This window comes from Scyliorhinus torazame, chromosome 6 (assembly GCF_047496885.1).
Source record: "Scyliorhinus torazame isolate Kashiwa2021f chromosome 6, sScyTor2.1, whole genome shotgun sequence".
NCBI classification, from domain to species: Eukaryota; Metazoa; Chordata; class Chondrichthyes; order Carcharhiniformes; family Scyliorhinidae; genus Scyliorhinus; species Scyliorhinus torazame.
In genome coordinates this window covers 117,872,485-117,897,157 of record NC_092712.1, presented here as the reverse complement: position 1 = coordinate 117,897,157, position 24,673 = coordinate 117,872,485, and the positions used below count along the sequence as shown (strand labels likewise).

At 45.5% G+C, this 24,673-nt stretch overlaps 1 protein-coding gene across 1 annotated transcript in view; it reads left to right on the top strand.

Moving 5' to 3' along the window:
• Positions 1 to 24,673, top strand: part of dnah5l (dynein, axonemal, heavy chain 5 like) — a 585,621-nt gene that overhangs the window by 537,534 nt on the left and 23,414 nt on the right. The window contains exons 73-74 of the mRNA XM_072508719.1: positions 1,219 to 1,351; positions 21,500 to 21,708. Of these exons, the coding sequence (XP_072364820.1) occupies positions 1,219 to 1,351; positions 21,500 to 21,708 (342 nt within the window). The remainder of the gene's footprint in view (positions 1 to 1,218; positions 1,352 to 21,499; positions 21,709 to 24,673) is intronic.

Below are 24,673 nucleotides of genomic sequence, written 5' to 3'. Positions count from 1 at the left end.
CTATCTGGTTAACCTGACTCCATAAAATGACTACATACATACATAAATTAATTGATGCAGTTCTACACTTTGAACATCATAGACAGTAACTGGATTTGTTTGTTTTTTTGCTTCTATCCAACATTATTTATTCGGGTAATTTTAACATGGACAGTAGATGTCTTTGGTGTGATTTTATCACAGCCACTCTTCCATACACTGGCATGTTAGAGAAAAGGTTAAGCAAAACCTTAATAAAACTTTGCTTCTGTAGGACCATACTTCTTACCCTATTACACACCAGAATGCCACAAGATCATCTTGAAGTTAACCATATACCTGACAGAGGATTGAAAGATGTGTCCAAGTATTTCCCATAATGGCAAACCACAAGCTGGAAGGGTGAATGGGTTCAAGGCACCTAACTTCACTAGTTTTCAGTATTTCAGTACAGCTCCTATGCAGTTTCTTTTAATGTAAAGTACTGATGAATGCCTGCAGGTTCAGTCCCAAACAAAATGGCATTTATTTGCGGTATTGCGGTATTTATTCAGTTCTAGCCAACCGTCCACAGTGATTTCACAATGCGCACACTGCTGCAGTGGGCAATTTGAGACGTTTGGTTTTAATAGGCAATATTACATTGATCTTTTGCCACTTTATTTGTATTAAATTATATGCCACAATTTAAAAAAATAACGATTTTTTAAAATCGGAAGTGTTCTTACTAATTGGTAACTTTGTTAAGTTTTACTTCGATTACTTTACCCTGTAGAATCTTTCACCAATGGGGTTGGGAATTTCCATATCATTTGGGTGTGATTAATTGCACTGAAATTTTGAAATAATTACACACTTGGGTGCTTAAAATAGAAAATGTTCTCCTATTAGATACTTAATGTATGTAGGAAATGATTCAATTACTTTGTAATGTGATATCTGGCAGCTTTGCCTCTCTCCAAGGTACAGTTTTTCAGGGCTCGACAATGGAACCTGCTTTTATACAATCAACAAATACTGTAAGACCAGGGAGATGAATTGATATTGATGACGTGCTTCAGCTTTCTTGATGATTATTTCACAAAATAATCTTCATATTCATATCAAGGATTACTTAAATACTTATGTCAGCAAACCAGAGGAGATGTTATTAAAAATGAAAGATCTGTGGCTTTTAAACATTTTGTGTCATATGCTGAAATAAAATGAACCTTGTTTTGTCTGGGGTTTTTTTTGCAGGTTAAAGCTCGACTTCAGAAAATGGGCTCAATCCAACCAATGAACATCTTCTTGCGTCAGGAAATTGATCGAATGCAACGAGTTATTGGCCGAGTCAGAGTTACACTGACAGATCTACAACTGGCTATAGATGGTAAACTTTTACTTCCATCTTGAGGAAAAGGAAATCTTGTATAATATTAAATCTGCATGAGTAGACAATCGTTATCTGGAATGAGTATAGGTAATTTGATCATAGCTTTTAAAAATGCGGAATTCTCACTGGTTGAATACAATACTTTCACAGGAACTTAGAAAATGCTGGATGAAGAAAGGCCAAGGTCATTTGGTTCACCTCAGGGTTTCCTAGTCGTCACATGATGCAATAATAATAAAGTTGTTGATTTTCAAGCTTGTTTGAGGTCCTTGGGGCCCACATGAAATGCAATATTAGTATGTGATTGATAGTCAATCACAACCTACCTCAGTAGATTAATGACAACGACAATGTGGTTGACTCTTAACTGCCCTCCATAATAACTGAGCAAGCAACTCCGGGGCAATTAGAGACAAGTATTGGCCTTGCCAGCAATGCCCACATTCAGTCAAACAATAAATAAAGTGACAAGGGCTTAGCAAATAACAATGACCATATCATCTTTCAGTCCATATTGTTTTTAAATGCATATATGACTGAATGGAGAAAGAAGGTATGTAGGCTTAACCAAGGATTACACCTTGTTTGAAGCCAATATGTTGTCCTCCTCTGAAGATGATATTTACCTTTGGAGAGCTAACTATTTAAGTCCATGCAGTGATTTGTGGATCTAGAAAGCTCCAGTTTAAAAGATCAGTTGTTAAAAACATGCTGGGATAATAGGAAGACTTCCTGTTTCTGTTTCACAAGGATGTGAAAGCAGAAGGCTAATTGAACCAAGTTGATGTACTTCATTGTTTGCAATATGCATTATGTTTGTATTAAACAGAATTTAAAAATCATTTTTTTTTTGGGGGGGGGGAGGGATGGAGACATGTAGATGCATCATATAAACAATCATATGTTGTTCCTGAATATTATTTAATGGAGGAAGACTGCAGAAAGCTGCAGCACGGAGGGATTTGGGTGCCCTTGCGCATAAATCACAAAAAGCTGGCATGCAAGTTCAGCAGGTAATTGGGAAGGCAAATGGAATGTTGGCCTTTATTTCAAAGGGAATGGAGTATAAAAATAGGGAAGTCCTGCTAAAACTATACAAGGCGCCAGTTAGACCACACCTGGAATACTGTGAACAGTTTTAGTCCCCTTATCAAAGGAAAGATATACTGACATTGGAGGCAGTCCAGAGAAGGTTTACTAGGTTGATCCCGGAAATGGAGGGATTTTCTTACGAAGAGAGGTTGAATAGATTGGGGCTGTACTCATTGGAATTCAGAAGAATGAGAGGTGACCTTATTGAGACATATAGGATTCTCAGGGGGCTTGACAGGGTAGATGCTGAGAGGTTGTTTCTTTTGTGGGAGAGTCTAGGACCAGAGGGCATCCTTAAAGAGTAAGAGGTTGCCATTTGGGACAGAGATGAGGAGGAATTTCTTTTCTCAGAGGGTAGTGAATCTGTAGAGTTCTTTACCACATAGAGCTGTAGAGGTTGGTGGTTTAGTATGTTCAAGGCTGAGGTAGACAGATTTTTAAACAGTAAGTGAATCGGGAGTTATGAGGATAAGGCGGGAAAGTGGAGTTGAGGATTATATCAGATCAGCCATGATCTTATTGAATGGTGGAGCAGACTCAATGGGCTGAGTGGCCAACTTCTGCTCCTACGTCTTATGGTCTTATAGATAAAGGTCTGCTGTATAGTTGTGCTGCTAACTTTTGGTTGGCTCTTAATTCGTAATTGGCTCTGTTTTATAACCTTTGCTCGAGAGTCGCCAGGTATCTCTATGATACCGCCACGAGGTTCAAGTTCAAGTAATGATCAATAACTCAACACACCAATTAGTAAGATTCAAATCAAAACACATTTATTATACACAGTAAATCACTACTCATGCATAAACTCTACTTTCTAGACTATTCCTATCACTAAAAGGCCTATACTTAGCTTCGGAATTGGCCCACCAGGTCAGGGGAACAAATGGCCTTTCGTTCAGGTCCTGAGTCTGCAGAATTCAAAAGCTGATATGGACTTGTAGCTAGGAGCGCCTATCTCGTAGCGAGCGTTGACTGGAGACTTACTTGGTTGATGTGGCCGCTTGGGCAGTTCACTCTCGGGTTGATTCGCGTTGTTGAGTGACCCTGCCAAGGAAGGACGATTTGTACTTGGGGGCTTGACTTTATAGTCCTCAGGGGCTTCCCGCCCTTCGGGGCGGACCCCGTACCTGATTCCAATTGATTGGACTGCGTTCTGATCATTTGGATCGATTTCTCCAATACTGGAGTTGTTCCCTGATCACTGGGCGGTCCCTAAATGTCTGTTGGCCTTCCTTTGTCTTGGCTCCTGCTGGCGCCGAGGAGTCTGGCTTGGCTTTATTCACCTTAAGTGTTGCGATTGTGCCTTGGAATCGCTCATTACTATGCAGATGGCTGCTGGTTTCAGTGCTGTCTGGTTTTTGCAAGTTTCAATACACATGGTTTCTGCACTTGCTCAATTTTGCCTGTGTTGGCTGAATTTCCCTTCAGTCTTTGCGGTTCTCCATTTTAAGTCGGGAAGTGGCCAACCCAGGTGGCTACAGTTGACAAGAAAACTCTGAGACTTCCAGGCAACAGCTGCTGGATGAGGTTCTCTCGTGGCTGGACATGAGACTACGAACACAAATATCAAAGGCTCAAGAACAAACAAAGAACAAAGAAATGTACAGCACAGGAACAGGCCCTTCGGCCCTCCAAGCCCGTGCCGACCATGCTGCCCGACTAAACTACAATCTTCTACACTTCCTGTGTCCGTATCCCTCTATTCCCATCCTATTCATGTATTTGTCAAGATGCCCCTTAAATGCCTCCTGTGATTAAATTGCTTAGAAACAAGCAGCTGCTGCAAAAGCTTCTGCACCTGGAACTGGTAGAAATGCAGTGTGATGGTTTGTACTTTGTCAGAAAGGTGCTGGAAGTACACAATTGTATGCTGAACAATGATATTCACCAAGCCACTGATGTAGGAGCGATTTCAAGACCTGTATATTGAGTCAGCTTCCACGTGGGGTTAGTCCCTGTGGCTCAGCTCAGTACAGAGAGGAACAAACACAACAACCTGGACAAGGCGGCTTATTTAATCAAGCTTGTCACGTGTACACGGATATCGATAGACTGGATATCGGCCAAAACCTGTTCTGCCGAACAAAGACCAGAACACAGCACTTATACAACGTTCAAAAATCAATAGCCCACCCCAGTTCAACGCGATCAAATCCCTGAAACTGCTACTTTTAAACTTATCCAACTGAATTGCAAGCAGTGTTTAAACTTCACCCAATAAAATCGCAAACAGCGCATGATTGATCCTCAGCCTGACAACTGTGTACAATCCCAGCAGCTTGCTGACTGTTTGTGAGAAACAGAACAACAGAACCAGCACCCTGAATTGTTTCATAAAGAAAAAGGACGGGATTCTCCTACCCCCCATGCCGGGCCGGAGAATTGCCGGGGGGGGCGGCGTGCATCCCGCCCCTCTGCCCTGATGCCGGCTGCCGAATTCTCCGGCGCCGTGTTTTTGGCAGGGGCGGGAATTGTGGCGCGCCGGTCGGGGGCCATTGGTGGCGGCCCCCCCGGTGATTCTCCGCTCCGCAATGGGCCGAGCGGCCACCTGTTTTCGGCCAGTCCCGCCGGCGTAAATTACACAAGGTTTGTACCGGCAGGACCTGGCTCTGCGGGCGGCCTGCGGAGTTCTTGGGGGGGCACCGGGGTTCTGGCCCTGGGGGGGGGCCCCACGGTGGCCTGGCCCGTGAACGGGGCCCACCAATCTGCGGGCGGGCCTATGCCATGGGGGCACTCTTTCTCTCCGCGCCAGCTGCTGTAAAGCTCCGCCATGGCCAGCGCGGAGAAGAAACCCCCTACGCATGCGCAGGAATCACGGCAGCTGTTCTGGGAACACGCTGGCCCTCCTGCGCATGCGCCAACTCGCGCCGGCCGGCGGAGGCCCTTCGGCACCGGTTGCCGCAGCGCCAATCTGTCCAGTACCGGCCTAGCCCCCAAAGCATACCGGAGAATCCCGCCCAAGATGTCAGAAGTAATGTCCTTTTGGTCAAGTTAGCTATCCTAAATCCCATTTGATTACTTATTATTGCTGTGTCCTAAAAATACATGTTTAATGGTTAATAATGATTACTCAGTCCTATAATTCATCTCAATCCGTAATAAAATAATTTATGTAAAACTACTCTAGTGGCATGCTAACTATTCAGTTTCTAAGAGGTTTCATCGCCGAACCCCCCTTTCAGCCAGTTGTAAGGGACTGCTTAACTCCTCTCCACCCACACATGTTGGATGGCAAACTATGTTATCCTCTCCAGTTTGCTGTCAGTATAATTTCTATATCACTGGGCTAAATCGCTGGCTTTGAAAGCAGACCAAGGCAGGCCAGCAGTACAGTTGAATTCCCATACCAGCCTCCCCGAACAGGCGCCGGAATGTGGCGACTAGGGGCTTTTCACAGTAACTTCATTGAAGCCTACTTGTGACAATAAGCGATTTGCATTTCATTTTCATATTCAGTGATCAAATTGTGTTGTCAGAAAATTTGTGCAAGTGGTGGATTTTAAACACTTAAATGATAAAAATGTTGGAAATCTGAAACTGACCTCAACCCACCACTTCCACTTTTTAACCGAGATGGGTAACCAACCTGCTCCCAGGAGATGGGCTTGTTATTTAAATATTACAATGAGGCTGTAGACTCAGAATTAATCGGCATTTTAAATTGAAACTTGGCCAGTCAGGACTCAGGAAAACCTGGCAGCTAATGAGAGGTCTGAGCTTTTCCTTTTATCTGCTGGATCCAGTTTAACTGCTTTAACCATCCCCTGAAACTGGACACCACGCCCACTCACCACCCAATCCCAATCATTCTGATCTTCACCTCCATCAATCCTTTGCATCTCCCCTTCACCAACCCTCCCAACCTTCCTACCTTATGATAGCTTCCATCCAAGCCCTTCACTTCCTCCCTCACTGGCCCATTTGATCTCACCCCCGTGACACTTTTGATCTTCTCCTATCCTCTGGCCTCTGAAGCCCAATCTTCCCCAAACCCAGCATGAGATTTGAGATTTCTTCGCTGGCCTCTAGTTCCCAAACTCCTTGGCCTTTCCAGTCTTCCCTACTTTAAAAAAAAATAAATTTAGAGTACCCAATTTATTTTTTCTAATTAAGGGGCAATTTAGCATGGCCAATCCACCTACCCTGCACATCTTAGGGTTGTGGGGGGAAAGCCCACGCGAGCACAGGGAGAATGTGCAAACTCCACACGGACAGTGACCCAGGGCCGGGAACCTGGGACCTCGGCGCCGTGAGGCAGCAGGGCTAACCCACTGTACTGCCCTCAGTCTTCCCTACCTGCCACCTCCATTCCAATCCCTACCTGCAACCTTATGTCAAAGGTCTACCTTCTCAACAGCCAGATAGTTTGCTTCTCAATCTGACAAGTTGTGTCCAGACAAATCATGAAAATCAGTTCCTGCCATTAACTTTAACAGGGTCTGAGGGAAAGCTGTTTCTTTTGGGTATTCTCAAATGCAAATTATGCCCCTGCTCACTCCTCCTAAACCCAAGATAAGATTAGGGTTTAGGAGTCTGTGGTTTTCCTTTTCTGATATTACTTTTCAGAAAATAACCTTGAGGTAGAAAAATAGTCCTATTGCATCACCACAATACGATGTCCAGTTCAGTTACTTATTTATTTTAAAAATTCATTTATGGGATGTGGGTGTCACTGGTTAGACCCTTCTAGAGTAACAGTTGGAGAGTGGGTGGGAGCTGGTGAATCCATAGGGTAAGCACAGGGGTGGCTGTGAGGTCCCTGGATGGGGTCCTGTGAGAAGCCGGTGCCATAGGCAGAGTGGGGGGCTCTAAAATAGGGTGGTTCTCAGCCTCCTGAGAGCAGAAGACTCTTACGCGGGAGAGGAAGAGTGCAGTCAGAATGAAACCTGACTCCCAGGTTGCACTTTGAAGCCTCAGAGCATGAGATGTCTGGATGTTCAAGGTCACTGGTATAGAGGCCTGGCTATCAGAGATTAGTGTATGGGTGGCTGGCTGTTCAAATTGGAAGGCTTGTTTAATCCACAGCCAGTGAGAGCTGGGGGAATGAGGGTGCGCTCGAAGGATGAAGTTGACAGCAAATTGCAGTCTTCACACGCATCAGGGGCGGGTTTCTCCCATACCCGGCGGAGTGGGGGGTTCCCGGCTGGACGGAGAGGCCCGCCCTGGAGTGGTTGGCGCCTCGCCGGTCGGCGGGATAGGGGCTTGGCGCCACACCAACTGGCGCCGATGGGCCTCCGCCGGCCGGCAAGAGTCGGCGCATGCGCGGGAGCGCCAACGCGTGCTGGCATCATCCCCGCACATGCGCGGGAGGCTTCGTCTCCGCATCGGCCATCGTGGAGGACCACAGCGGCTGATGCGGAGGAATAGAGTGCCTCCGTGGCACAGGCCCGCCCGCGGATCGGTTGGCCCCGATAGCGGGCCAGGCCACCGTGGGGACACCTCCCGGGGGCCAGATCCCCCTGCGACCTCCCAGGAACCCCGGAGCCCGCCCGCGCCGCCAGGTCCCGCCGGTAAGGGACCTCCTCTAATTTACACCAGCGGGGCCGGCTACAGGCGGGCGGGACTTCGGCCCATCGTGGGCCGGAGAATTTGGGCGGCCCTGGCGCCCAATGAGTCGCGCCGGACCCCGCCATTCTCCGAGGCTGGTTTTTGGGGGCGGGAGAATTGGGAGGACGGTGGGGGCGGAATTCAGGCCAACCCCCGGCGATTCTCCCACCCGGCGGGGGGTCGTAGAATCCCGCCCCAGGTGTGCCTCACCTGCCACAAGGGAAAGTCAGCTTCCTAATCAACTCCCTTTGATGAGTCACTTGTCCCAATTTTGTCAGCATTGCAATGCATGAGTGTGCCACTAATTGGCACCCAATTGTTAACCCTTTGGAAGAATAACCCCCAAACTGAACTCCAAGATTAAGACTCACATTTCCATGACAGAGAGGTAACACAGATGTGGCTCCCAATGCGAGGTGTTGTGGTGAAGGCGGTCATCGGTCATCAGGAGATGACGGGTGTCAGAGTCTCATTCCCTGTGAGGTTGGAACGCAAATCCATGGAATGCACTCAATTACCCTCCTCACCCATTGGGGGACATGCAGACCGTTGAGGTTCTCAAAGATTGAAGTGTTTCATTCAGGCAGAGTTAAGAGTAGCAACTGTGAGAAAGTAGCTATTATGTGTCAGGGGGAGTAAGTGAAGCTCATTGGAAAGGCATTCACATCGGGGGATGTGTATGTCACAGATCCTGAGAGGGCTGAGGATCAGTGCATTGTCACGACTTCTCATCAGTCACTTTGATGTCCTCTTCCGTTCAGTTTTTGATATGAGAGAATCATGGAGCAGTCGAGCCGGCAATTCTATTGATTGCTATTGAGCAGAAGCAGCGACATTGACGTGGTGTTGCATGCAGCCAGGAACAGCAGCCTGCAGAGGTGGGGGAGGCTGGGCCCATTGATCTTCAGGGAGCAGGGCCACAGATGGCGGAGCCTCGGAGGAGATATTGCCGGCCTCGGGTATACTGCCATAGACCTCCTACCGCCAGGTGTCAGAGGTCCAATGCCAGAGAAGACTGCGTCTGTCCGGGGGGACAGTAGAGCACCTTAGACAGGTGATGCAAGAGCTGGCACTAATGGATTGGGAGGTCACCCTTTACCTGTGACAGTAAAAGTTGCTGCTGCTCTGAACCTCTCTGCCACTGCCTCATTTCAGGGCTTCACGGGTAACCTGTGTGGCAGTTCCCAGTCATCCGAGCATGAGTACATAAGGGAGGTCATAGATGCGCTATTTGCGAGGGCCCACATGTACATCAGCTTGGACCAGGACCAGGCAAGCCCAGGCGCCAGGCCCATGTGCTTTTCTCACATAGCAGATATGTCCCAACTGCAAGCTGTCATCTACTGCACCCACATGGCTCTGCGCTGCCCATGGTAGCATGGGACATCATTTGTGAACCTCAAGAGATACCACTGCATCAGTATCCAGATCGTCTGTGACCACACGATATGCATCATGCAGGTGTGTTTCACAGAGAACATCCATAACAGTTACATCTTGTGGTGCTCGTAGATCCCAGTGGCTGGAGAGATGGCTCCATGGGGACAGTGGGTACCCACAAAGGAGGTGGCTGATGACACCAGTACGGAGACACAAGCACCCGCTGAGACTCACTACAACCAGGCTCATGGGTCAATGCATGCGCTGTTCAGGCAGGCGATTGGCCTGCTCAAGATGCAGCTCCAGTGCCTAGAACGTCTGAGGGAGCCCTCCAGTACAGCCCCCAGAGGGTGTCCTGTATGATAGTGGGCTACTGCACACAGTTGAGGAGGGCGGCAAGGGACAACCTGTGGAGGAGGAGGAGGAAGGATCTTGGGCGATGGTCAAGGGCACAATTTGGCAGAGCTAGGGCTGCCCTCAGGACTAGTGTGTGAAGACCTCTCCTACCATAGGGTCTGACATCTGTTCACTACTGTGGTGCCTACAGATGGTCATCGTGATGGTGGATACATTCATGGGGAAGGCACTAAAGTGATTGTCCGTGCACTGCAGGAGAATGAAGAAGGCTTGCAGTGAGGACAGAGTGATGCCCAACTTATCCTCTGACTCCTGCCTGACAGACACAAGACGTCTGACACCTGCCTGACAGAGAACTGAACGTGACCTTACACTGCACAGGGTGATTGTAGGGGAGCAGAGAGGCCGAATCACACATCTCAGCTGATACTGCCTCCTCCAAGGTCAAATGTCCCAGTGTTTTTCTCCACCTACTGACGACATGGACAAACTCTCAACACATTTTCAGCCGTTGGCATTCTTAGAACTAGAGAACGCTGATAGACATTAGAGGCCTGAGCGTTAATGTGGGGGATTGGGTGGGTCATTGGCAGGGGGGGTAGGAACACCTTGTCAGACCTTAACAAAGATCAATATACGGAACATGATATGTAACATTTTTAAGTTTTTAAGACTGTGCAGAAAAGATAGATTTTTTTCTGGGAGTGATAGTATAAGAAATTAAGCATTCTTATTTTATAACCAAAACTGCATTAAAGCAAAATAAAAGAAAACAATATTTAAACTCTCAGACTTCACAATTATAACACTAACAGATTATATGTAGTTTCTTAACTTTAATACACAAATTCCCATTAAACAACACTTGGCCTTAGAACTCAGCTCTCATTCCACTTACACATCCAGGCAAAGGTAGCCTTTTGATTTGGAAATCAATCTTTCTTCTGTTAGGGACATCGCCTTGAGAATTCTTTGTCAAAGCTTTCTCTCTGTGGCAGTTTTTCATGATGTCTTTGATGGCTACCAAATGCATCTCTCTTGCCTTAGATTGGGACCTTCCTCAATGCTGCTCCTTCCTGCTAAATCTTGGCCTGAAGTGCAACTAAAACACCAATAATTTGTGTGACAGGATTTTCGCTGCACCATTGGCAATGTTAGGATTTCAGAGCTGGGTCAGCTCCAAGGAAATACCCTGTCTTCATAATTTAGGCTGTACATTTTATAGAATTAAACATTTATTGTTTACCAAGGAAGAAATAGCAAGACATCTGGATAGAAATTGTCTCATTGGGCAGATGCAGCATGGGTTCATGAAGGACAGGTCATGTTTAACAAATTTACTGGAATTCTTTGAGGATATTATGAGTGCGGTGGACAACGGGGAACCGGTGGATGTGGTGTATCTGGATTTCCAGAAGGCATTCAATAAGGCACCGCACAAAAGGCTGCTGCGTAAGATAAAGGTACATGCTGTTATGGGTAATAGAGAATTGGTTAACTAACAGAAAGCAAAGAGTGGGGATAAATGGGTGTTTTTCTGGTTGGCGATCAGTGGATAGTTTTGTGCCTCAGGGATCAGTGTTGGGGCCGCAGTTGATTTGGAGTTGGGGACCAATTATAATGTGACAAAGTTCTCAGATGACACTAAGATGAGAGCAAAGTGCGTGGAGGACACTGAAATTCTGCAAAGGGATATAGATAGTTCAAGTGAGTGGGCAAGGGTCTGGCAGGTGGAGTACAGTGTTAGTAAATGTGAGGTCATCCATTTTGGTAGGAATAACAGCAAAATGGACTATTATTTAAATGGCAATAAATTGCAGCATGCTGCTGTGCAGAGGGACCTGGGTGTCCTTGTGCATGAATCGCAAAAAATTGGTTTGCAGTTGCAGCAGGTAATTAAGTAGGTAAATGGAATTTTGCCCTTCATTGCTGGAAGGATGGAATTTAAAAACAGGGACGTTATGTTGCAGCTGTATAGGGTGCTGGTGAGGCCGCATCTGGAGTACTGTGTACAGTTAAGGTCTCCTTACTTGAGAAAGGATGCACTGGCACTGGAGGGTGTGCAGAGGGTATTTTCTAGATTGATGCCGGAGCTGAGAGGATTAGCTTATGAGGAGAGACTGAGTAGATTGGGACTATACTCATTGGAATTTAGAAGAATGAGAGGGGATCTTAGAAGGGCTGGTTCAGCACAGGGCTAAATCGCTGGCTTTGAAAGCAGACCAAGGCAGGCCAGCAGCACGGTTCAATTCCCGTACCAGCCTCCCCGAACAGGCGCTGGAATGTGGCGACTAGGGGCTTTTCACAGTAACTTCATTTGAAGCCTACTTGTGACAATAAGCGATTTTCATTTCATTTCATAGAAACATATAAAATTATGAAGGGAATCGATAAGATAGAAGCAGAGAGGTTGTTTCCACTGGCGGGTGAAACTAGAAGTAGGGGGCAGAGCCTCAAAATAAGGGGTAGCAGATTTAGGACTGAGTTGAGGAGAAATTTATTCACCCAAAGGGTTGTGAATCTGTGGAATTCCCTGCCCAATGAAGCAGTTGAGACTACCTTGTTGAATGTTTTTAAGGCAAAGATAGACTTTTCAGCAGTAAAGGAATTAATGATTATGGTGAGTGGGTGGGTAAGTGGAGCTGAGTCCACAAAAAGATCAGCCATGATCTTATTGAATGGCGAAGCAGGCTCGAGGGGCCAGGTGGCCTACTCCTGCTCCTAGTTCTTAAGTTCTTATATAAAAAATACTAGGGGCAGCATAGTGGCACAGGGGTTATAACTGCTGTGTCACAGCGCTAGCCCCGTGTCTGCGTGGGTTTCCTCCTGGTGCTCTGGTTTCCTCCCACAGTCCAAAGATGATTCACCTGAGGAAGGAGCAGTGCTCTGAAAGCTAGTGACATCGAAACAAACCTGTTGGACTTCAACCTGGTGTTGTAAGACTTCTTACTGAGTCCAAAGATGTGCAGGTTAGGTGGATTGGCCATGCTAAATTGTCCCTTAGGGTGGGATTGCAGGAATAGGTCAGGGGATTGGGCCCAGGTAGTGTGGTCGTTCAAAGGCTCGGTGCAGGCTTGATGGGCCGATTGGCCTCCTCTGCACTGTGGGGATTCTGTAATCAGTCTTTATGAATAATTAAATGAGTCCAATAAAGGAAATTATCAAGGTGGCATTCAAAATAAATACTGATGTGTGTGTGCTTTTACTGCAACAATGAGATCTGGAATTTTAAACAAGAATGTAATTATTATTAGTGTGGGTGTATCAATAAGAATTAGTCAGGATGCAGGTGTTGCCCACGTGAGTCATATATGTCCTTGAGGGAAAGAATTGAGAGAAAAGGTTTCATGAGACTTAACAACTTACTGGTACAGGTATTGTTATTCTTTACAAAAGTTGCCATTTTATTTTAACCTTCTACCTCAAAATGTTACATTATTAGATTGACTGTGTAGTTTGCCATTATATATGTTGAAAGCTTTTCCAGCTTTTCCCTCAGAATTTAATTTCAAGTGCAGAAATTGATTTCCCAAATGTCTAGAGGTGAACTGATTCCATTTTAACTGCAAAAGAATAGGTTAATTACTCAGGCATTGCATTTTATTTCCATTTCCATAATGGCTTGAGTTGAAGAATAATCTTCCCTGACATCTGTGAATGAGTGAAGATGTGCACGGAATGTTGGAAGGCACGGTTTAACTAATGCCTGTGCATACGTGATCAGCAGCAAAACTGAGAACCGTTCAAAAATGCACAAGAAGTGGCACCTTTCTCCGTGGATATCGATCTGTAATTTATATATGGAGCTATATTGTTTCTTCCATTTGAAAGAAATCGGTAATCCTTGTTAATAGGATCAAGAGATTAAAAGAGATTTCTGTGTTGCAGATAAAGGGTTCTGTTCGGAATTAATTTTCAGTGACTGAGAACCCAAACGAACAAATAGAAAAGCTGAAAAATACTTGTGCAGAAAGTGAATGTTTAAGGTTTAAGGCTAATTGGGTGCCAGTCAATTGAGCTACTTTATCCTGGATTGTGTGGAGCTTCTTGAGTGTTATAAGCGCTGCACTCAGCCAAGCAAGTGGAGAGTATTCCATCAGACACCTCGCTTGTGGTTGTAGGCGATGCACAGGCTTTGAGAATTGTTTCTGAATTCCCAGCCTCTGACCTGCTCTTGTAGTCCCAGTATTTAAATGGCTGGTACGGTTAAGTTTCTGGTTAATGGTAACCCCCAGGTAGTACGTAAGAAATTACATTGATTATCAGAACATCTTGGACCAATCGTTCTGAGATTTGGGAGGTGAAGTTGAATGGAATAAATGCTGAGTATTACAGATAGCATTAGAATGAAGGGAATGTGTAAATTATGAAAGCATTTTCTTCGAGGCTGGTGAAAATGTGGAATTGGATAAAAGGCTAGCAAAAGGGAACATCAAGATGAGGTTTATGGAGAGATGGTACAGCCTAACTTTGTTTTAAACAAACAAAATAAACTTTTTAAAATGTTTAAAATGTAAGATCAAGTGTAGCATCTGCTCTGCCTTTTGGACTTAGATCTGGTATCTTGTGGGGACCCTTGTGGGGACCTTGAATTGGATTCAATTTGAATTGGTTTTTGGAGCAGGCAAGGAGCTAGATTAGGGGTTCGCCCCTCTCCACACTCTGAGCCCTGGTTTTGTAACTCAGAAAAAGTAATTTAAAAAAAGAACATTGAGTGATATCTAGCAGTTACTAAAGGCATCAGTGAGTAATTGAAGAGTATGTTGATACTGAAAGCTCAGCTGGGCGTAAACTAAGCTGAAGCTGGGGACATGTGTGGGATTTCACAAACACCCGCACACAGGTGCATCATAGATGTCCCGGATTCCTGACACGCCCAGGCATCTATCTACATCCACTTTAACCTGGACCAGGCATACCATGCCTGGGCTGCTGGATTTACTGGCATGGCCTAGCTTCAGGGGATTGTTGATGGCATGCATGATGCTCTCCGAGCAGTGGCTCGACAGTGGGTGTTGTTCATTAACAGAAAGAAGTTCCACTCCCTGAACGTGCAATAGGTGTGCGATCTCCAGCATCACATCATGCACGTTTGTGCACAATACCCAGGCAGCATGCACGACACATACATCCTGGCACACTCAGAGGTTCCTGGCACCTTTGAGAGCATTCCCTCAGGTGAATGGTTGATTAGTGGGTGACAAGGTATACCCACTAACATGGTTAGTGATGCCTGTGCGGAGACCCCAGACCGAGGCAAAGAACCCTTATAACGATGCTCACTCAGGGCGAGCAGGGCATTGGGCCCCTAAAGATGTGCTTCTGCTGCCTGGACAATTCTGGTGAGGCTCTTAAATATAGCCCCCAGAGGGCCACGTGCATCATGGTGGCCTGCTGCATCCTGCACAACAATGCCAAGCAGTGGGGCGATATGCTGGAGGAGGGGGAAGAATGATAGACCTGGTTGTACGAGAGCGGTGACACGGATGAGCTGCAGAACAAATCATTCAGGGCCATCGAGCCAGGGAGAACCTGATCACCTCCCGATTTGCCGACCAGGAGACCAAAAGACTGGCAGCTCCATTGCCATCACCTTTTCCAGAGGCACAGGCACGACATTTGTCTTGGGGACTGCTGTTCTCTGGGATCGGGCAGACCTCCAACCTGTTGCTCCCTCAGACGTCTGTGCCTCAATCTGATGGGATGCACAGCATGTGTGTGGTGCTCACCAGAGCGTGACCCAGGTGCCTGACCACTAACATTTCCCACTGGGATGAGAGTATGCCGATAGATGGTGCTGGTGAAAGCAGTGCTGTGAGGTCTGTGTCTTTCCTGGTCTGCTCCGGGGTGTACGGAGGGTCTGGGGCGGGGGCGGGGGCGGCGGGCTGCAATCCTAGGTGGCCAGGCCTCATCTGATGGGAATCCTGGGAGACAAAAGATGAAGACCATGGGGTCAGCTGTTCGGAGCGGCAGCGCAAAAATGTTCTGAGCCTCTGCTGACGGGGAGCACTTAGACTCTGGAACAGAGAATCCCACCCCACAATTCAAAATACATGAATGGGTCCTATTTTAAATTGTGCCACAGGAATTGTGGGGGCCAGTTCCATGTGATTTCAGCTTGTGCTAACGATGTAGAGATTTCAATTGTAGGGAGTTTAAGGGTGATCCACCAGTTTAACTTTACAGATCCACGGATCCAACTTTAAATTGGCAAAAAGGATTGCACGGTCTCATCCCACTCGGTGCACACAAGTACTTCTGCTTAAAGAGGTGGCATCATTGATACTTTTTTGGTGGGGTTGGCTGCCCAGACTGATTTGCTAACAATAAAATAACTAAAAATTTAAATAAATTGGTCAAACTAGGTGAAATTAAAGCAATTAATAATTAACAAATACTAGTCAATGAAGGCACCCTGTGAACCAGTATTTGGCTGTGTTAGTAAGGGCACACGTGCATAAACAAGTGCTCAAATGTATATGGTAACACCCTAATTTAGATAGACAAATGGAACTGTGTGATTATTGAAAGGAACCTATTTTAAATAAATCAGTTTAATTGTGGGCCCAGGCAGGCTTAACCTCCTCAGTGCACAATCAATGCCTCACCTTAAAGAGGCGACATCACTAAACTGTGAGAGAGGTTTTGACTTTGGACAAAAAAATAACTATAATAAAATCAAATCAATAGGTTAAATCAGGTGAAATCAAAACAAAAATTCCATGCAGTGCTGACTAGTCATGAGGGCATCTATTGAACTAGGAGAAAGCGAGGTGTTCATGTTCCAATGCCATGGGGGGGGAGGGGGGGGGGAATCAGAGCTTGAAATAACATGTTAGAAGTTGCAATTGAGAAGGATGTTGGTGCGATCAATGATTGTGCCTGAAAACAGTCAGTCAGTGTGAAACGGTTAGAAAAGGTTCAGAGAAAAGCAAGCAGGATAATAGGGAATGATTTTGTTATGAAATGCTCAAGGAACTCAACTGCCCACACCTGGAGACAAGAACACCGAGAAAGGATATAATACAGGTCTTTAAAATAATGAAGGCAAAGATACGATGAAATGTGAATATTTAGTTTGGACAATTAGAACAGGATTGGATGCATAGGGGGACTGATCTCAGAAAAGGTTTTGTGTTAATTGGTGTCTTGAAAATGAGGCTACAGGTGGCACAATGGTGCAGTGGTTAGCACTGCTGCCTCACGGCGCTGAGGACCCGGGTCCGATCCTGGCTCCGGGTCACTGTCCGTGTAGAGTTTGCACATTCTCGCCGTGTCTGCATGGGTTTCACCCCCACCCCAAAGATGTGAAGGATAGGTGGACTGGCCACGCTAAATTGCCCCTTAATTGGGAAAAAAACAATTGGGTACTTTAAATTTTTAAAAAAAGAAAAGAAAATGGGGCTAGATCAGTCACTCTTGAGGAGAAAGACAACAAATTATGCAGCTGCTTGCTGATTCTTTAGGGGAAACAAGGAAAAGATTCAAGTTCTTTGAGATACAAATTAACATGGAGGGGGCTGGTGGGGAAGGAAAGTCTGCAAAAAAAAGATCCTCATGAGTGGGTTCAAATGACTTAAGAACATTTCTCAGGCAGCCTTTCTGTTCATTGCATCTGACAGATATGTGCGATAAACATTCACAGCTCTACAGAAACACAGGACAAATGTTTTTCTTGCTTCAACAATAAACACACCAGCCTGGCCTTTCCATCAGATTGCACTGGCTTCATCACAATTTGGTTGTAATTAGGCAAACGAGTGCAAAAGACAGAGGAAACACGATGACAAATTGTGCTCGGCACAAAGAGTTTCCACAATTTTTAATGCTGGTTTAAATCCATGGAGCTAGCAGCCAGCCCCAGCCACAAAACAGGCCACTGTCCCAAATCAAATTAATCGCCAATATGAATTCTGCTAATTGTTCTCTTGAACAAGACTTCTTTTTAAAAATTAATTTATGGAATGTCAACATTCCTACATATATTGCCCATCTTGAAACGCTGCAGCCCATGAGGTTTAGATGCATGCACAGTGCTTTTTGGGAGAGTGTTCTAGAATTGTAACTCAACGGCAGTGAAGTGAGAATGATATAGTCCAAATCAGGATGGTGAATGGCCTGCAGGTGGTGGATTTCCCATGTACCTGGTGCCCTTGTTATTACAGGTGATAGAGGTTGCAGGTTCGGAAGGTGCTATTGAAGGAACCTTGGCAAGTTGCTGTAGTGCAACTTCTAAATCAGTGTTTTTCAAAGAGGGGTCACGACCAGCATAAAATGGGTCGCCAAACAGTTGCCAAGAATAATCCCCAAAGATCGCTTGACCATTTTTTCTGTTTTCTCTCTGGGTAAATTCTCACTGCAGTACAGTGTATGACCACATGAGGCTGGTGTACCAGCCGGTGCCATGGACTTCCTTGCCTCCCTGGACCACAGTTGAGGGAGTTTGCAACAGAGACCTGTAAAGTTCACTTTGGGTGGCATTTCCTACTACTGTGTTCAGCGTTAAGACTTGCATTATTTCTGAGTTCAGTGTGTCACTAACATAAGACCATAAGACAAAGAAGCAGAATTGGCCACTCGGCCCATCGAGTTTGCTCCGCCATTCAATCATGGCTGATATTTTTCTCATCCCCATTCTCCTGCTGTTTCCCCATAACCCCTGATCCCCTTATTGATCAAAAACCTATCTATCTCTGTTTTAAAGATACTCAGTAATTTGGCCTCCACAGCCTTCTGCAACAAAGAGTTCCAGAGATTCACAACCCTCTGGCTGAAGAAATTCCTCCTCATCTCTGTTTGAAAGGATCGACCCTTTAGTCTGAGATTGTGTCCTCTGCTTCTAGTTGTTCCTACAAGTGGAAACATCTTAAGAACATAAGAACTAGGAACAGGAGTAGGCCACCTGGCCCCTCGAGCCTGCTCCGCCATTTAATGAGATCATGGCTGATCTTTGTGGACTCAGCTCCACTCTCCGGCCCGTACACCATATCCCCGAATCCCTTTATTCTTTAGAAAGGTATCTATCTTTTTCTTAAAAACGTTTAAAGAAGGAGCCTCAACTGCTTCACTGGGCAAGGAATTCCAGAGATTCACAACCCTTTGGGTGAAGAAGTTCCTCCTACACTCTGTCCTAAATCTACTTCCCCTTATTTTGAGGCTATGCCCCCTAGTTCTGCTTTCCCCGACCAGTGGAAACAACCTGCCCACATCTATCCTATCTATTCCCTTCATAATTTTATGTTTCAATAAGATCCCCCCGCATCCTTCTAAACTCCAATGAGTACAGTCCCAGTCTACTCAACCTCTCGTCATAATCTAATCCCCTCAACTCTGGGATCAACCTAGTGAATCTCCTCTGCACTCACTCCAGTGCCAATATGTCCTTTCTCAGGTAAGGAGACCAAAACTGAACACAATATCTCCACATCCACTCCACATCTACTCTATCCAGACCTCGCAGTATCCTGTAAGCTTCAATAAGATCCCCTCTCCTCCGGGCAGCACGGTGGCACAGTGGATAGCACTGCTGCCTCATGGCGCCGATGTCCCAGGTTCGATCCCGGCTCTGGGTCACTGTCCGTGTGGACTTTGCACATTCTCCCCGTGTTTGTGTGGGTTTCGCCCCCACAACCCAAAGATGTGCAGGATAGGTGGATTGGCCACGTTAAATTGCCCCTTAATAGGAAAAAATGAATTGGGTACTCTAAATTTATTTTTAAAAAAGATCCCCTCTCATCCTTCTAAACTCCGAGTACATATCCAGAGTCCTCAACCATTCCTCAAACGACAAGCTCTTCATTCCAGGGATCATTCTTGTGAATCTCCTCTGGACCCTTTCCAAGGCCAGCACATCCTTCCTTAGATACGGGGCCCAAAACCTCTCATAAAACTCCAAATGGGTCTGACCAGAGCCTTCTATAGCCTCAGAAATACATCCCTGGTCTTGTATTCTAGCTATCTCGACATGAATGCTAACATTGCACGTTAACTTTAAGAGAATTGTGAACAAGAACTCCCAAGTCCGTTTGTGCTTCTGGTTTGCTGAGCATTTCCCATTTAGAAAATAGTCTATGCCTCCATTTCTCCTTCCAAAGTGCATAACCTCACACTTTCCCACATTGTAGTCCATCTGCCACTTATTTGCCCACTCTCCTAGCCTTTCCAAGTCCTTCTGCAGCCCGCCAGATTCCTCAATACTACCTGTCCGTTTATAGATCTTTTATTTTTTTAAATTATTTATAATCTTTATTGTCACAAGTAGGCTTACATTAACACTGCAATGAAGTTACTGTGAAAAGCTCCTAGTCGCCACATTCCGGCACCTGTTTGGGTACATAGAGAGAGAATACAGAATATCCAATTCCCCTGACAGCACATATGTTGGGACTTGTGGGAGGAAACCGGAGCACCCGGAGGAAACCCACGCAGACACAGGGAGAACGTGCAGGCTCCACACAGACAGTGACCCAAGCCAAGAATTGAACCTGGGATCCTGGAGCTGTGAAGCGACAGTGCTACCCACTGTGCTACCATGCTGCAGATCTTTGTATCATCTGCAAACATAGCAACATGCCTTCAGTTCATTCTTCCAGATCATTAATGTATATTGTAAAAAGTCGTGGTCCCAGTTGTGGTCCCAGCACCGAACCCTGAGGCACATTACTATTTAGCGGCTGCCATCCTGAAAAAGACCCGTTTATCCCCACTTTCTGCCTTCTGCCAGTCAGCCAATCCTCTATCTATGCCAGGATCTTACCCTTAACATCATGGGCTCTTAACTTATTTAACAATCTCCTATGCGGCACCTTGTCAACGGCCTTCTGGAAACCTAAATAAATCAGGTCCACTGGTTCTCCTTTGTCTAACTTCCTTGTTACTTCCTCAAAGAACTCTTAACAGATTTGTCAGACATGACCTCCCCCTGACGAAGCCGTGCTGACTCAGTCCTATTTTACCATGCACTTCCAAGTACTCTGTGATCTCATCTTTAATAATGGACTCTAAAATCTTACCAATGACTGAAGTTAGGCTAACCGGCTTATAATTTCCCGTCTTCTGCCTCCCTCCTTTCTTAAACAGAAAGGATACCCTGCACATCTTTGGGTTATGGGGGTGAAACCCACACAAACACGGGGAGAATGTGCAAACTCCACACGGACTATGGCCTAGAGCCGGGTTCGAACCTGGGACCTCGGCATTGTGAGGCAGCAATGCTAACCACTGCGCCACCATGCTACCCCTTGTTTATATTACTAGCTAGCTTGCACTCATATTTCATCTTCTCCCCCCTTATTGCTTAGGTAGTTAGGTGGATGAGTGGGTAGGTGGTTGAGTGTGAAGGTGGTTGAATGGTTGAGGTGGTAGGTGGGTGAGGTAGATGAATAGGAAGGTAGGTGAGTGAGTGGGCAGTCGGCTGGTCAGGGAGTGTAGTTGGGTGGTCAGGCGAATGGTTGGGTGATTGAGGGAAGTCATGTCATGAAGGATCGAGCTGGATTGTGATAAGTTACGTGGTTGAGGGGTCGGGTTGTGGATACTTGTTGGGCCGGAGATATGGCTGGTGATCCAGGGGAGAGTTGTGGGGGGTGCAGTAAGGGAGTGTGATTAGGTGGTCTGTTGTTAAATTACCCAGGTGTTAGACCAGCTTTTAAACTATTGTACATTTGGTCTCTGGCGATGCAGATTTTGGAGGCTTTGAGCCACAGTAATTGTACAATTTGTCCAGCACCTCACTGCCATGTTTTCTGAATCAAACTTTTCTTTTAAATTCAGGAACAATTATAATGTCTGAGGACTTGAGGGATGCTCTTGATAACATGTACGATGCCCGGATTCCAAAGATCTGGTTCAAAATTTCCTGGGAGTCTGCTACTCTTGGGTTCTGGTTTACAGAGCTGCTCGAGAGAAGCCAACAATTCCACACCTGGATTTTTGATGGACGACCAAACCAGTTCTGGATGACAGGATTCTTTAATCCTCAGGTTAGAGCCACTTACACTGAAATACCTAAAACTGCGTCATTTGAACACAGCACAGTTGTTGTGAATGATCGTAAAATCACATAATCACTTAGATTTTATTGTATTGAGAACACACGATGGTGTTAAATTATTTTACAATTGCTGCCACAAAGCTGTAATGATTTGGTAAAACACTTCAGTAGAGTTTTCTGCGACTAATTTAAAATTCTATTTATTAAAAAAATACTACTGTCCCGTTCTGGAATTTGATATGTTCTGACCGTGACAAAATGAAAATTACTTTTTATAGTTTTGCAAGTGCCAAAAATACCTGTTTTAGACACCAATTTTATGGTGTATAGAGAGCAAGCTCTACTAACTCAATTTCTTTTCCAAGCATTTTATTTTATTGTTGTCTCTCTGTAAATTATTTTTAGTCTCTTGTATATCTTGGATTTTATACTTATCATTCTTAGAGTTACTTGGGCTCAGCTTGCCCTACCTCCATTAACCATCAAGTGTCGCCTTGATTAAAGGTTACTTTCAATTGCATTCCCTGACCCCGATCATAAATAGGCCTGTTTTACACACAAATTCTCTACAGGCATACCAGTGGTAAGCTCGCCACCGGCTTGATTTTGAGGCTGGACTAATGCCTTTGTGTTTGCTTTACAGAAATGTTTCAGCATTAATTGAATGCCAACAGTATGTGTTTAAAAACAGATCATTTTCCCCACTTATATTTGTCTCATTATGGTCTAGAAGTATTAGTTATTAATGTTGCTAAGAGATTCAATGTTGATTCTTAGCAAAACTAACTCCAGAACACAAGTCATGGCTTCTATTCTGCCACTTAGCGAGTTTTATACTTGGTAACAGATGACATCCTTAACAAGCAATGTGAACAGAGGCTGATGCATGTGCAGTGAGACAGTTACCTGCTACGTGTAATTAGGAATACTTCAGGAACTAAAAGACATGCCTTTAATAAGCATAGTAAGAAGTCTTAAAACACCAGGTTAAAGTCCAACAGGTTTGTTTTGTATCACTAGCTTTCAGAGCGCTGCTCCTTCCTCAGGTGAATGAAGAGGTATGTTCCAGAAACACATATATAGACAAATTCAAAGATGCCAGACAATGCTTAGAATGCAAGCATTAGCAGGTGATTAAATCTTTACAGATCCAGAGATGGGGTAACCCCAGGTTAAAAAGGTGTGAATTGTGTCAAGTCAGGACAGTTGGTAGGATTTCGCAGGCCAGATGGTGGGGGATGAATGTAATGTGACATGAATCCCAGGTCCCGGTTGAGGCCGCACTCATGTGTGCGGAACTTGGCGATAAGCTTCTGCTCGGCGATTCTGCGTTGTCGCGCGTCCTGAAGGCCGCCTTGGAGAACGCTTACCCGGAGATCAGAGGCTGAATGCCCTTGACTGCTGAAGTGTTCCCCGACTGGAAGGGAACATTCCTGCCTGGTGATTGTTGCGCGATGTCCGTTCATTCGTTGTCGCAGCGTATGCATGGTCTCGCCAATGTACCACGCTTCGGGACACCCTTTCCTGCGGCGTATGAGGTAGACAACGTTGGCCGAGTCGCACGAGTATGTACCGCGTACCTGGTGGGTGGTGTTCTCACGTGTAATGGTGGTATCCATGTCTATGATCTGGCACGTCTTGCAGAGATTGCCATGGCAGGGTTGTGTGGTGTCGTGGTCATTGTTCTGAAGGCTGGGTAGTTTGCTGCACATTGGCGACAGTGCAGAATCGCCGGGCAGAAACTTATAGCCAAGTTCCGCACACATGAGTGCGGCTTCAACCGGGACTTGGGATTCATGTTGCATTACATTCATCCCCCACCATCTGGCCTGCAAAATCCTACCAACTGTCCTGGCTTGACACAATTCACACCTCTTTAACCTGGGGTTACGCCATCTCTGGATCTGTAAAGATTTAATCACCTGCTAATGCTTGCATTCTAAGCATTGTCTGGCATCTTTGAATTTGTCTGTATATATGTTTCTGGAACATACCTCTTCATTCACCTGAGGAAGGAGCAGCGCTCTGAAAGCTAGTGATACGAAACAAACCTGTTGGACTTTAACCTGGTAAGACTTCTTACTGTGCTCACCCCAGTCCAACGCCAGCTTCTCCACATCATGGCTTTAATAAGCATGTCAGCTTTGACAAAGAGTCATCCAGACTCGAATCGTTAGCTCCCTTCTCTCTCCACAGATGCTGTCAGACCTGCTGAGATTGTTTCGTATTTTCTGCTTGTGTTGCCTTTAATAATATTCACAAAAACGCAGTACGAGTTTTCAATGGAGTGCAATGTTTTATACTCATGCTAATGTTTTCACTAAAAGGCATCACAGTAAATTTCACCCTCCGGGTGTTAGGAGTGTAAGAGCAGAAGCACAGGAATGGGCCATTAAAGAAAGAAAAGAAAGATTTGCATTTATATAGCACCTTTCATGATCACAAAACATCTCATAGCACTTTACATAGAACATAGAACATTACAGCCCAGTACAGGCCCTTCGGCCCTCGATGTTGCGCCGACCTGTGAAACCACTCTAAAGCCCATCAACACTATTCCCTTATCGTCCATATGTCTATCCAATGACCATTTGAATGCCCTTAGTGTTGGCGAGTCCACTACTGTTGCAGGCAGGGCATTCCACGCCCTTACTACTCTCTGAGTAAAGAACCTACCACTGACATCTGTCTTATATCTATCTCCCCTCAATTTAAAGCTAAGTCCCGTCATGCTAGACATCACCATCCAAGGAAAAAGGCTCTCACTGTCCACCCTATCCAATCCTCTGATCATCTTGTATGCCTCAATTAAGTCACCTCTTAATCTTCTCTCTAACGAAAACAGCCTCACGTCCCTGAGCCTTTCCTCATAAGATCTTCCCTCCATACCAGGCAACATTCTGGTAAATCTCCTCTGCACCCTTTCCAATGCTTCCACATCCTTCCTATAATGC